The 15,602-nt window shown below is 35.6% G+C and overlaps 1 protein-coding gene across 4 annotated transcripts; it reads left to right on the top strand.

The window, feature by feature from the left end:
* The first annotated feature begins 1,552 nt into the window (after positions 1 to 1,552).
* LOC104609477 (cellulose synthase-like protein E6) lies at positions 1,553 to 15,184 on the top strand. Of its 4 annotated transcripts, XM_010275809.3 has the most exons (8): positions 1,553 to 2,292; positions 6,970 to 7,110; positions 8,577 to 8,705; positions 10,171 to 10,383; positions 11,280 to 11,409; positions 11,903 to 11,994; positions 13,094 to 13,441; positions 14,294 to 15,184. In XM_010275809.3, the coding sequence occupies exons 1-8, from the start codon at positions 1,627 to 1,629 to the stop codon at positions 14,840 to 14,842; spliced, it is 2,268 nt and encodes a 755-aa protein (XP_010274111.2). In that variant the 5' UTR covers positions 1,553 to 1,626; the 3' UTR covers positions 14,843 to 15,184. The 4 variants fall into 4 exon arrangements, with proteins under 4 accessions (XP_010274111.2, XP_010274113.2, XP_019055334.2 ...); XM_010275811.3 differs by lacking the exon at positions 10,171 to 10,383 and having other exon boundaries at positions 1,555 to 2,292; XM_010275810.3 differs by lacking the exon at positions 6,970 to 7,110 and having other exon boundaries at positions 1,585 to 2,292.
* Positions 15,185 to 15,602: the final 418 nt, after the last annotated feature.

The raw sequence follows: 15,602 nt of genomic DNA, 5'->3' as shown, positions 1-15,602 counted from the left end.
GCCAAAAACTGGGTTTGGGTAAAACGAACCGCTTGCCTAGACAGTTCCTAGGCCGACTGGGTCAACGGTGGTTTGAAAACCTTGATCTACATAGTTAATCATAAAATATCTAACTTTTGCATTTTATATGATAAATATATTGAAAATGCATCAATGAATTAACATTAACCAATAAATATTATTTTTTTATAAAACAATAATAAAATAATTAAAATTTTAAAAAATATATTTAAAATATTATTTTATTGATAAAACATAAAATTTTAAAAAAATTAAAAAATTAAGTAAAATAATTAATATTTTATTGACAATAATATTAAAATGTGAAACAGACAATAGGGTTTCAGCCTTTCAGGAAAGTGTGAAGTAGGGGATCAAAAATCAAGTGCAAACGGTCCCTAACCACGAGATTTTGCCTTGGATGAGAAATCGGGGTGTGGACGGGTGTTCATCCCATAAACGGTCCTATCCATGAGATAAACACAGTGTCGAACACCACCTAAAATCACATAAAATTATATCCAAAAAATAGGTAGAACAATACTATCTTCTCAAAGTACAAAAGTGTCAAAAAATACATTTTTATCTAATAATCATTATTTTTTTTATATGTTAAACAAACCAATTTATAATAATTTTATAAAATAATAAAGATGAGGTAATTTTTTTTGAAAATATCAAGGAAGGGCAATGATATTGTTCATCGCCTTCCTCTTCCTCTCTATTCGGATTTGAAACCTCGATGAAGGATGCATTAACGGTGGTTCTCGCGAGAAATGGCGTCATCCCACTTCTAATATACCTATTGGAGAACAACGGTTCTCGCGGGAAAAAGGACACACTAATGTCTCTTTATTCGCTGTGTTCGGTCGACAGATTACCGACGCTGAGAGAGATGCCTCTTTATTCGCTGTACATCATCTCTTACCACTGTCCAGAAGAAGAGCGGTTCTCACGGTTCTTACCGCCTCTTTCCCGATACTGTACATCATCTCTCAATCGCTGAGAGCAAGACTGAGAGAGCGATGCCTCTTTATCGCTACAATGGCGCTGATACTGTATAGCATCTCTTACTGTTGCCGCTGAGAGAGCGAGACAGAAAGAAATGACGTCGTCGATGTGTTTCCGTTCTCTTTTTTGTTTGGGTTTTTGAGTGCAAGAGACTAAAAGAGAAAAGACAAAGGGCAGAGGAAGACAACGAAAAGAAGAAGAGGAAGGCGATGAATTCTTTGATATTTAAAAAAAAAAAATGTTACCTAATTTTTATTATTTTATAAAATTATTATCTTTTATTGATATTGAGAATAAAATGTTGCCCTCTTATTTACTAGAAACAAACAAACAAAAAAAAAAGAACATAAGCGTAACGACAAAAAACGAACTCTCTTCATCCACAATAAGCGTAACAAAAAATAAGAAAAAAAAAGATTGCTCTCTCCATCCATCTCTCTCGACAACGAATTCACTCATGATTTCACAACATATTTCCGCCGTGCATTGTGACATCTCCCAATAATTATATCAGACCCGATGATATTGTGGGAAGCGCACAGATCTGAACTCCTCACTCATTCGTTTCCTCCACGTGCCATCCGTGGGACAAATTTTGCATCCGTAGCTCGTGGGATGGATGACGAAGTGTTACAAGAGAGTTGTCGAGTCCCTATAAATAATAGCAGTCTACCCACTACCACCACCAGCCGTGGCCGGAAAATGGCAGCGACCATCACCGACCGCCTGTTTACTACTCGCATAGCCAGTGGTCGTCTTCTTTACAAGCTCTACTTCATCGCCTTCATTGCCGGAATCTTTTCCCTCTGCTACTACCGTCTTACCCATATCCCATCCGACCACCCCATACTATGGCTGCTCGTCTCTCTCGCAGAATTCTGGTTTGCAGCCACATGGGTCTTCCAACAAGGCTTCCGCTGGGCCCCCACGTTCCACGTCACATACCCTGATCGCCTTCCGTCCAACCTTCCCCCGGTGGACTTGTTCGTGTGCACCGCCGACCCCGACAGAGAGCCACCGATGCTTGTGGCTGACACACTTCTTTCACTCATGGCTTACGATTACGATGCTAACAAGCTAGCCTTCTATCTTTCCGACGATGGTGGATCAGAATTGACATTTCACGCTATCTACCAAGCTTCCTTATTTGCAAAACACTGGCTGCCGTTCTGTCGAAAGTACAAAGTCGAGCCACCAGCTCCACAAGCATATTTCTCGGCTGAAAATATGGATGTCGGCGGTGGTTGTCAGAGTTTCCGGCGGGACTACGATCTGGTGAAGGTATATAATATATTGATTTCTCATGTTCGTTTTTCTTAGTAAATGTTTACATTTTTTTAGTTACTAATCAAGGGTTGTGGATGTCGGGAACGACTGTACTACCACTACGGATCTGTGGCCAGCGTTTTGTGGTCAGCAGATCGGAATACAATGTAGAGACCGGATCTGCTCCTCACGTATGGCGCCTCACACCGACCTCACAGGCATATCTCACCGTGCATTGAACATCTTCCATATTTACATTTTATTATTTATGGGAAATATTCTCCGGTGGGATGTGCCTGTGAGGTCGGTGGTGTGAGGCGCCTTGGGTGTGGAGCAGATACAATAAAAGCATAAATGCGATAGACGGGTTTTATTAAGAAGAATTGGGGAAAGAGTTTTATAATATTTTCAGTTAGTTGGTTCATCTAAGTCTAATTTAAATATTTTTTTTTCGGTGTCTAGTTTATTTCATTATAATTTAAGTTGCATTTTAGTGCAAATGGATAGTTTCACATACTCTACATAAATTTATATTATTTTTTGTCTTATTTAAAAGTTCCATCGTGCAAACAACTCCATACCTTGTGACAACGATTAAACACTAAACTAATGAAGTAGACAGCCCTGTAGGCCTGTCAATGATGTTCAAAAATCCGAGGCCTAATCCAATTATTCTGAATTCAGATGATGTAATCGCTGACTGGATTAGTTTAAAACCCATTGAAAACCGACTGATTGGCTGGTTGAACTAGAAAACTGGTGAACTAGTCCCGATTTCATGAAATTGACCGGTCTACTTTAGAATGTTGTTACATGATTTGAATCCAGTACCTCTTATTTTCATTGATAACTTAATTACCACTAATTCATTTTTTTATTTATATAAATTAATTACTACTTATTATACATATTACATTATTATGCACGTATTTAAAAAAAATGTAAGTCAAAAGGCTTGAACCCTAGTCATTTGTTTTAAAAATTAAAAAGCTTACCATCCATCCACCATATTTAAATACATTAAAAGTTATAAAATATATTATATATGGTATTTATATGATTCGTAATATATATGTATATGCCACATCATCACAATTCGACCCTAGTCGAACCTCTGACCTGTGAACCTCTCCTTTCTCCGGTTCTATATCGGCCCGGTTCTCTAAACATTGGATGTTACAATCTACATCCAATTAATAATAAGATCGGATTCGAATTTAATTAATCTCATTTGATTTGATTAAAATCCAAATCCAATTATATTATAATAATTATTAATTTTAATATATAAATTTTATATAATTATATTTAAATTATACAAACATATTCTATATATTATATTATATATATAATAAATTTAGTATGTTATATTTATATTAATTTATTATATATAAAAGTTGAGAAATAAATAAATGTTTTAATTTTTCTGTTATTTTAGAAAATTTATAACATAATTGGATTAAATCTTAATGAATTCGAATTTGAATTTGAGTCTTTAAATCTGATCGGATTTTGGATTGGATTACAATCGTAAGTCCTAATTAGGACTGACAAGAGGGCAGGTTTGGGGCAGGGATCATATTCCCCGTCCCCAACCCCGATTCTGATATTAACCCCCATCCACGTCTTCGATCCCTATCGGGGATAAAATTTGTCCTCCATCCCCGATCCCGATTCTGATATTAACCCCCATTCACGTCTTCGATCCCCGTCGGGGATAAAATTTGTCTTCCATCCCCGATCCCGATTCTGATATTAACCCCCATCCACGTCTTCGAACCCCATCGGGGATAAAATTTGTCCTCCATCCCCGATCCCTGACGGGGATGGGTTCCTCATGGGGATTGGAATCCCTGAAAATTTTTAGATGACAATATTTTTTTGAAAAATAAATTTACTTAAAATAAATAAAAAATTTAAATTATAAATAATGTTTTAAATATATTTTGAAATATATATATATATATATAATATAAATAATATAATAATACATATTTAAAATAAATAGCATTTAATATATATGTACATATATAATCAGAATCAAGGCGGGGAAGGAACCTGAATCTCCATCCCCAAACCTGATTCCGATCGGGGGTTCTATTAATCCCTATCTAGGGATACAAACGGATCGGATCGGATTTGAATTAGGGTATATTCGAATCCGGTCCGATATTGTTCATGTCGGATCCGATCCAATCAGATCTGATAGGACTCTATTCGAATTCGAATCCAGTAGGATCTTTGGATCTAATTCAATTCGAATTGTTTTCTTTAAAAATCAATAAATTATTAAAAATAAATAAAATATACCAATTTAAATAAAAAAATTAAAATAAAAGTATTTTTTAATTATTTTCATCATATAAATAATATAACAAGTTTATAAAAATACAATATAAATAATATATTTATAAATAAATAAATAATATATATATATATATATTATATTTATGTTTTTATTTATATTTATAAATATATAAGATCGAATAAAAGATAATCCGAATCCATTCAATTTCTAATCGAATCATAAGATCTAACTAAGGATGATTCAAAATTGAACAAATAGGATAGGATTGGATCATGCATCTGGGTTTGGAGAAAATTGCCATCCCTATTCCCAATTACCAACCACCAACGTGCAGTGCGTAAGCGGCTATAGAAAACAACTCCGGATCTCCATGTGCTTTGTAGTTTTCGTGGTGTTACCTCCTCTAAAAGAAACGGGTGATTCTTTTTTTTCTTTAATTTAAAAATAAAATTATAATAATAGATTTCTAACTTCAGTTAATGAGACGCTATGTTTAAACCCAGATGCCACGTGTCAAAACTTGAAAGGAGTTAACGGCCAACAATTTTCTGCTGTTATGGGTGGATTGGGTCAGATAAAAACCTTTTATTTTTTAATTAAACCTTAGTCTGAGAACATATAACTGTGGCATGTGCCCCCCAAAAAATTGTTAGGTCCACCCAACAGTTAGTCCGGCTCTATGTTCAAGAATATTGGCTTGTTAGTATTTTGTTTGGAGTTTAGATCTGCTAACAACAAATGCTATGGTCCGTTAGGACTACACTTATTCATGGACTACACTTTGGTTCGGGCCTAAAATATAAGGTTTGATCTTTTTTTTTTATGTCGGGTTCAGGCTTTTTGAAGAAAACTTAGTCCGAGTTTAAGCCCGACTTGATAATATATATTAAATAATAAATATATATTTTATTTAATAAAAATATATACAATATTTTTTTTTGTTTCTCTTTTCTTTTTTTAAGTAATAGTGAGATCTTTTATTATTTTTTAATTTTGAAGGTTTTTAATAAAATTAAAACACTTTTTTATTGAATAAAAAAATTCTGTTTTCAAATTTCTGGTCATGTCCAAGCTCAAACCTGGGCTTCGGGCTTTATATGAAGATCGGGCTCAGACTCAAGACCTAGGCCCGATAGTTAGGCTGTTGATACATAGACAAAGCCTGATCCAAATCCAACCTGGCCCACGAACAGGTCTAGTTAGGACTGTATTGGGAACATTTTTATGAGTAGAAGATTCCTACCCTTCTGTTTGACACTCAGGCTTTAAGGACTCAAATCCCTTTCCAGAGAAAAAAATGTATAATGTTGGAAAGACATATACCGTAAAGGCTGTAACCAATCAGGCAATCAATGGATACCGAATCAGCTCCCCACAAGACTGCCCCCCACAACGTCCCACAGCACATCCCCACCATGTATTAGGAACATCTCCCGATGATAACATCATCATTCCTAGTATTATCATCGGGAGATGTTACCAATACACAGCGGGTATGTGCTGTGGGATGTTGTGGGGGGCTGATTTGGACTCATCACAATTTCCCCCTCAGCCCTACAAATTTTGGTGAAACCCACCTTATTGATTCTTATTTTCATGGTGCCAGTTGATCAGTTCTAAGGCCCCGTTTGGTTCACGGGAATAGGGGTCTGGAATCGGAATTAGAATGGGTTATTCTAATTCTAACTGTTTGGTTGGGTAGAATCGGAATCCCATTCCCATTCCTGCAGGAATGGCATTTCCCCATTTGAGGGAATGACCATTCCCTACCCCTCCCTTGGGAATGAAATCCCATTCCTGATGATTTTAATTCCCATTCCAATTCCTATTCCTGTCTGAACCAAACAGACTATGGAAATGGACCATTCCGATTCCAGAAAATTTTGATTCTGATTCCAATTATAGTTCTAACTACGAACTCCATTATCATTTCTTTTCGACATCATAGTCGAATCCCTTTATTTAACCTATTGAAAATTGGATATTATTATAGTTTTGTTTTTTTTCAAAGGGCTACAGAACGGAGATAGCCCATGACCTTATCAACCTTCCAATTGGCACCTTACGCCTGGCACCATTCTTCCTTATTTATCAGAGTCCCGAATTTTAAGCTTTACATTTGGGGCTTAAAAGTGTTTTGACCACATTTATGTTTTACTAAAGATACTTCTCATCAAATGCTCAAAGCACTTTTTTTCTGCTCAGTTTTATTTCCCACAACCCAAAGCTTAAAAGTAAAAATAGATCCTTAATTATTTATATATTCTTAATGAATCATTCTAAGGTACTAAGGTGGTGCTTTTTGTTGCAGAAATGGACTCTTCAATTATTTATTTATCTGTTAATTGTTTACTTATTTACACAGTGGCTTGTTTATTGGACAGGCTAAATTTGAAGAGATGCAAAATCGTATAAAAATCGTGGGGAAATCAAAAAAAGTGCCAGAGGTAACTCGGAGAGGGCACAAAGGGTTCAGGGAGTGGGACTCTGAGATCAATCCTCGTGACCATCAGACCATACTTGTGGTTGGTTTACTTCTCTCCTTTTCCCAATGTAACTTGACAGCTGGCCTGGTTTGTGCTTGATTGGGTTCAAATATCCAGCCTTTAGCTTGGGCTAAGGTAGTTAGGTTTTTGTGCCTGTCTGTTGTACTTATCTATTATTACTTATGGGAGATATTTTAAATTCATGATGGACGGGTGGAATACACTTGTGAGGTCGTTGGGAGGCGCCCTGTGTGAGGAGCATATCCTAATTCCGTTTGGGAGGGGTGAAAGGTAGTGGTCTCTCCTTTGAAAGGCGGGCCTCATGTGGACGGACAAAAAATTACCTTCTGTTGAGAAATATAAGATAGCACAAATCAACAGCTCGACCAACTTAGCTGAAACTACAGCTCGACCCTCCCAAACAGGCCTTTAGATTTGGTTTTTAATTTTTAGCCTTATTCATCCCTCATCCGGCTAAGTTTGCCCTTCCCGTGTGGGCCCATTGTTATAAATATGACACATCACATCAACCACAAGCTTGGATGAACCATTTTCTTTTGACTGTTACAACTTACAAGTTAAACAAATGAGGTCCCATTACTTGAATATACAAATACAATTCCTTTTATTCAACTCTATTTATTGTTTTCTTTTAAGGGACCGTTTGAGGAAAGCTGAAGTATATATTCTGAATGAAAAAGAATGGCAATGGAGAGGGCCACTAGTAATTACAATTCTCATTCCCATTATTGCTTGAACCAAACAGACTATGGAAACAGACCATTCCAATTCTGATACCAAAAGATTTCGATTTCGATTTCGATTTCGATTCCGATTCCGATTCCGATTCCGATTCCGACTATGAGCCAAAACAGACCTTTAATGCCAAATCCATTGTCAAATTATGTGTGATTAAATCATTTCTTACACTTCCACCCAAATAATTTCTTATTCTTCTAATCCCTTTAACTTGTAATAGATCACTTCATCTATGGACATTATAGACGGTATTGTATGCACATGACCAAACCACCTCAATCTACTTTTTATCATTTTATCACCTATGGGATCTTCTCTTAGGTCTACGACTTCATTTCTTACTATATCTTTTCTAATTTTACCATGGTTTTTAAAACCGACCTGGTGGCCAAACCGGTCAGGGGTCCAGTTACCAGTTTGAACGGTCCGGCTGTTCAACCCGTTTTGAAAAAAATAAAAAAAAAATTGAAAAACAGTCAAAACCCATTCGCACAGTTAACTGGCCGGTTCAGTGGTTTGCTGACCAAAATCAACGGTTTTAGAGAAAAAAAAACGATTTTGGGGAAAAACGGAACAGGTCAAATGACCGGTTCCCGGTTTTTCTGGTCCAACCGTCCGATCTGGTCTGGTTTTGAAAACCATGAATTTTACCACTCATCTATAGCACAAATTTATTTTTCTAGTTTTACTTCTATTAAATGCACTATCTTATTTCTTTGTTCTAATGCCTATTGATGTTTCTTTAGGTTCTGTTACAAGGGAACGGGAAGGATGTTGATGTGGAAGGTAAACCAATGCCAACACTTGTATACGTGTCAAGAGAAAAACGGTCCGGTCACCCTCACCACTACAAAGCTGGCGCCTTGAATGCCCTGGTATTTTCTCTTAAACTGATAATTTATGGACATTAAATTGAATTTTTGTCAATTAGACAAAACCAGAGAAAAACAAAATGAGTCATGGTTTTACCTGTTAAATAGTCAGTTAAGCTGTTCAACCTGTAAAAACCATGGCTTTCGAAACTGGATCGGACTGGATGATTCGACCAGAAAAACTGGGAACTGGTCAGGTGACAGGTTCCGTGTTACCCTTGAACCGTTATTTCGCCAAAAACTATTGATTTGTTCAGTAAATTACTGACCCGAGTGGTCAAACAGTCTAAATTGTTTGAACCATCCAATGGTTTTAGTTGTTTTTTAATTTTTTTTTTGTTAGAATGGACTATCTATTCAGTTTGAATGATTGGACTGTTCAACGGGGAACCGGACCCCTGACCGGTTCATTGTCCAATTTTATTTTAAAAACCTTGGAAAAAAACCTTAAAAAAAAGGACCTTATGAGTTAACTGTGGTTCACCAAGCCAATGTCCGGTCCAAGTCCTACAACATTGTGAAATTGTTTCTTATCATCTCTGTTTTCTTGCATGCCATTGCCATATTGTGGACAATGAAGCATGGAGAGGGGTGGGGTTTAAGGACATTTGTCAAAACCAATTCGGATACTGTCGATCCAATGGTCCCATGTTCGTTTTAAATTCGAATCAAATCAAGATATTGGATATCCGAATTTGATTCAATCTAAATTAATTTTAAAAAAATTAATAAATTATTAAAAGAAAAAATATAACTGTTTAAATAAAAAAAACAAAAAATACTTGTATTTTTCAATTATTTTCATCAATATATATACAATTTTTTTGTAAAAAAATAAATAGTATAAAATATTTACAAAAATGTAATATAAATAACATACGTATGAATAAATAAATAAAATATGTAAATATATATTATATATAAATAAATAAATACATAACATATATATATGAATATGATTTAGTTATTCGACCCAATCCGAAAATCCAAAGCAGATATATCCAAATCGAACAATATAAGATCGGACTTCGGATTGGATTGGATCATGATCCTATCCATTTGCACCCCTACATAGAGAGTTGTCATTGATTCATTAGACCGTCGAACAGTTATTATGTTCAACTAATCCTCACTCTGTCAAAACCTTAGGATTACAAGCCCATTGCCCGATTTGATGAATTTAAACTACATTGGGCTCGGGTTAGGGTTAAGGCCCATTAAAAATTTAACAAATTCTCAAACGAACCCAACCCAAATTGCACCCTTAGAAAACATTTAAAAGAATATGATTTAATAATTTAAGAAAATAATTACGTAATTAATATATTTGATGTTTTCAAAACTCAGCATGTAATGTCCTTGAATAGCCCAGTTCATCCAAAATATATTTTCCTAATAAAATCACATTTTCACTGTGAATTTTACTAGCATCTCCTTTGAAAATTTTGAATATATTTCTTTTTCACAGAATCGAGTTTCATCATTGATGAGCAACGCCCCGCTAATCCTCAATGTTGATTGTGATATGCACTCAAATAACTCACAAGCGCTACGTGATGCTGTATGCTTTTTCTTGGACCCCAAAGAAGGCCATCGCATTGGTTATGTTCAATTTCCTCAGAGCTTCAATGGTGTCACAAAGAATGATTTGTATGCTAATGGTGTCAAGAGAATTTATGAGGTGAAAAACACATCAAATGGGTTTTTTTGTTTTTATTTTTCCTCCATTTTTCTGATAAAATTTAGTGGCTTTGTATAACATGAATGTTTTTGTTTTAATTCATTTTTGACAGGAAAAAAATTGAGACAGAATTGTGTTTTTGTTTTGAGAAGAATAAATAAGTTGATTTTGTTTTGAAAAAGGGAAAATCTAAAATACCGAAAAGATATGGTATGGAAAGAGTTTTGACCAATAAAAACCCACCCATGAATTTTCATAAATAGCACCTTATTCACTATCACGTATATGATTCCAATTTATTGGTCAGTTGTTTTTCAGATATCATATCTTTTCTATATTATAGTCGAATCATTTGAAAAATCATGCATGTTTTTTAAATCATCAAAACGATAGTTTCTAAAATGAGGACAATGGAGGTATTTGATACAGTGGCATTGTGTTTTTGTTGCGTTTTGGGTTGATTAATATAAATTTATGAGAAATATGTGTTGCCACTATACTGAACACTCTGATATGTTTTGAACAAGGTTCAAAGTATTGATACGATATGCCCGATATGGGGCGTATTGTATCGTATCTTTTGAAAAAGATACGGTCCGAAACACCTGCACCTCCAATTTTTTTTTAATAATAAAAAGCATGCTAAAAGCTTCCCAAAAAACCAAAATGTAAAAAAAAAGATAAAGTTTCAGTCGTTTCTAAGTACCGATATGATACGACCGAAACTCGCTCGTATCGTATCGATACTTTGAACCTTGGTTTTGAAAGTTATTTTTTGTTTCAAAAACTCATGCAATTTTAAGGCAGATGTTTTGATTTGTTTTTGAAATTCAAAAAATAAAATCCACATTAGAGAACTTCCCTTTATGTTTTAATATTTTCTTCTTATTTGGCAGATTGAGTTTTTTGGCACCAATGCACACAATGGTCCCATGTATGCTGGAACAGGTTCAGTCCATCGTCGTGAATCTCTGAACGGGAGGAAATTTGACCCTAATTTTCCAATTAAGTTGGAAGACAAATCAGGTATGAATTGCACTTAGTTAAGAACTAAAGGTTGTGTTTGGAAACGATGTAAATAAGTATGAACGCAAATATGTAGAATGTAAAATGATTCATATAAATAGCAAAGTTGGTTAGTTTTGCATTGATAAATTTACCTTCTTACAAAACAGACTTTTAACTGTAATGGATGCAAATGCGAATTCCAATAAAACATATGCCTTTTTTTATCAAAAGCTCACTTGAATGCAAATTTACTTTCTTTTTATTGATGTATTTTTACATCTTATTTCTATCAGTGTCAATGCATAAATGTAATATTGCCAAATACAAAAAGTGAACCAGAGTGCAAATTTACCCTGAACCGGGATTTACAGTCCACTTTCATCGTTTCCAAACCTAGCCTAAAGAAATGTTTGTGCTTCAACCCAAAGAGAAATCAAAATAAGTATAGCAGCATTGAGGAAATTCTATTACCTGATCTCACATTTTGTCTCTCTATGTTGATTGAATGTAGTTAAAGGAAGCAAAAACTGGACTGAGTTGGAAGAGAAAGCAAAGGAACTCATAAGGTGTGACTACGAGATGGGCAAACCATGGGGCAAAGAAGTATGCAAAAAAGAATCTCCATTGTCCTTATACTTTGATTTCTCATTTCTCTTTAGTTATTTCTATTGAAAATGTTTTCATTCACTTTTATTTTTTATTTTTGCTCAAAACAAGTTAACAACTATTTTCCTTCTTATTTCTTGTAAAGCAGGGCCATCTCACTGGCCAAACTGGAAACCTGGTTCAACAACAAACCCGGTCCATGCATCCGGTTCTTGCTCCTAGACTAATGCTTTAATCAGGACTGCCTACAAAAATGTTGTCACACTTGAACCAGAAACAACAGTTTTGGACATTGGGTCAGAGGTGGTTCGACCCATTCAGAAAATTATACATAGTTTCAAATATCAATTAAAGCTATTTTATGCCACAACAAACTTAAAACACTAAACATTCTAGCCTTATAAGTAAGGGTGTCAATGGGCCGGTCCTGTCCAGTCCAAAATCAAATTGGATGGATTGGATGGACTAAAAAGAAATATTGGATTGGACCAATCTGGTCCAAAATATTTATTAGATTGGATTGGACCTGATCTCTCTATAATAAATTTATATTGGATTGGGTTAGATTAAGCCAATATCTGGACCATTGATATAAGATAAGAATATAGGTGTCAATCAACCTGTTTGAGCTAAAACCAATCTAAATTAAAACGAATTTGAACAGATTGGATGGTCCAAACATTGAATTGGACCGATCCAAAATGATCTTTAAATTGGATTGGACGTGGCCCATTTGTAATAGACTCACATTGGACTGGATCGGAGTGGACCAAATCCAGTCCAATTGACACCCCTAATTATAGGTATCTCTTCCTGGTGGTTCTGATATACTGAAATGGCCATCTTATATATCCAAAAGTCCATACCACTACTCTACAATCTATATTCGGTTTCACCCCAATCCCAACTAATAATTCTACTGTTAAAAACCTATCTTGATTAGAAACTTGACTCTTATCAGTATTCAAGTGAATTAGAGTAGTTTTGCTTAATCAGTATATTAGATCATTTTCTAAGTTTACATGAATCTTATCAGTATTCAGGTGCTTTAATTAATTTACTTGAGCAAGAGTGATAATATTTGTGTATTCCCCAGATGGGTGTGATGTATGGGTGTGCAGTGGAGGATGTCTTCTCAGGCCTCGTCTTCCACTCAAGGGGATGGCAATCTGTGTTTTGCAGCCCAGAAAGGAAGGCATATTTGGGATTAGCCCCAGTTAACACCAATGATACACTTATCCAACACAAGAGATGGTCTACTGGGTCGCTTGAAATCTTCCTCTCAGACTACTGCCCTTGGACTCATGGAGTGGGAAGGTTGAAGCTAGGACAAATTATGTGTTATAGCTTTTACACTTTATGGGCTCTTTGGTGCTTACCCATGTTGTGTTATGCACTTATTCCTCCCTTGGCAATGGCCAATGGAATATCCTTGTTTCCACAGGTATCTTGCTCTCTCTCTCTTGTTGTGTTGACATTAATCTAAGATTGGACAGGATGGTTGGACCGGAAAAATTGAGAATCGGTCACTTGACCGGTTGCATTTAAGACTTGACAAAAAGTTGACCCAACCTATGAACCCGACCCATCCAAACCCGTAAAGGGTCTCATATCTAGCTACATAAATGAGAGAATGACATGACCCGACCCGATCCGAAAAAATTGGGTTGGGTCATGGGTCAACCCGTTGACCCAATTGTTAGGTCTAATTGGGACTATTTATGCATTGTTAGAAGTTTCCACTCTTTAATTTTTTCTATTTAGCCTTTAGTCTTTATTGTTTACACTTTGAATTGTTAAATGTTCAAGTTTTTTATTATTTTGTATTTGAAATTTTAAGGTTACTTCCTTTAATTTTGGCATTTTTCATGTATTTTTTCTTTATGTTTTTAGATTCCAGTTGTTTTTTGGGATGACCCAAATTGACCCATGGGTCAACCCTAACCCGAACATTTAGGGTTAGGGTTTAGCATTTGACAACCCAACCCGAAATTCAACCCGAAGTGTCTTGACCCAACTCAAACCGAAACCACCCAACCCAATTGCTAGGTCTACCCAAAACTGCTTTTTGATAAAAGAACCATTGATTTGGACAGTGAACCGTTGACCCAGGCAGTCAAAACATCAAACCATTTGACCTGGGAACAATTTTTTTTTTTTTTGTGTTTTATTTTTTTTGTCGAAGCGGTCCATCCATTCGACTTGGAAAATGGACCCCAGAACGGTTCCCTATTTGGTCCAGTTTTAAAAACCTTGCAATCTTGCATTAATCTGTTCCCCTCTTTCCTTATTGCAGGTTACAGATCCTTGGTTTAAGGTTTTTGCATCTCTAGGGATTGCTTCCCATATCTTTAGCCTGGGGGAGCTAATGTGGGCAAAGGGAACCATTAAGATGTGGTGGAATGAAACAAGAATGTGGATGATGAAAGGATCATCTTCTTATCTCTTTTCAGTTATTGTCATAATCTTAAAATCAGTAGGAATCTCTGAAACAGGATTTGAGATTACTAGCAAAGTCATAAATCAAGAAGCTTTGAAAAGATACAACCAAGAAATAATGGAGTTTGCAGTTCCATCCCCCATGTTCATTCCTACAACAACCCTTTCTTTACTCAATTTGTATTGCCTTCTCCAAACAACCCCAAAAATCCTTGAAGTAGGATTAGGGGGTCTTGATCACTTGGCTCTGCAACTTATAATTTCGGGATACATAAGCATAATAAGCATGCCACTGTATGAGGCCTTGTTCTTGAGGAAGGACAAAGGTCGAATGCCTACATCTGTGACCACCTACTCCATCACACTTGCTTTCCTTGTATTTTATTTATCTTCCTTTGTCATGTAACAAGTTTTCTATGTGTGTAGCCTCGTATAATTTGAGAACCAATCAGTGGGAAAGAGGTCATTTAAATTTCAATTTCAGGGTTTGTATGTATGTATTCAAAAATCAAAACCAAAGTTCTTTTTGGTTTTCCTTTTATAGTCATTATGAGATAGGAATGAGGCTAGATATGTTTGGGTGGGTGAGATTGAGATAAGATTGATATGTAATGTTTGAGTTACGAGTGGGGGTTGTCTCTTTCTTCTTCTATAAATTCTCAAGTAATTATCAAATTTTGTAATGTAATCTTTCTTGGCTTTCTTATATTTCACATGGTTTGAATATAAAAGGCCTTTCTTTGTTTTATTTTCATAGTTCCGATATACTATAGTTGCTCAGGTTGTGGTCCCCCCCTAAAATTTTGGTTTAACTTAAGAAAAGATATAAAAATAACATCACAAGGCTTAAACCTGGGATAGGGCCCTCACAAATGGCTTGATGCATCAAGAGAGTGTGTACCCTAGATAAGGAAGTCCTATTGAGAATCAACAGCAAGGTTTTAAAAACCGATCCGGAAACAGAACCATTGTGGCCACTAGTTTCTGGGTCAGTGGTTCGACCATCTAGGTCGAACAGTTTGGACGATTTGATTATTAGGGAAAATATCATTACCTATTCTTAGACTTTTAGTCTTGTATGAGAAAAGAGAGGTTGTCGGATGAGCAAAAAGAAAGAACGAAGAAAAGAAGGAAAGACAAAATGTGGTGTAACCATTTTTGGTCAC

This window comes from Nelumbo nucifera, chromosome 7 (genome assembly GCF_055504915.1).
Source record: "Nelumbo nucifera cultivar China Antique chromosome 7, China Antique-T2T, whole genome shotgun sequence".
Classification (NCBI taxonomy): Eukaryota; Viridiplantae; Streptophyta; class Magnoliopsida; order Proteales; family Nelumbonaceae; genus Nelumbo; species Nelumbo nucifera.
This window is presented reverse-complemented; position numbering and strand designations above follow the sequence as displayed.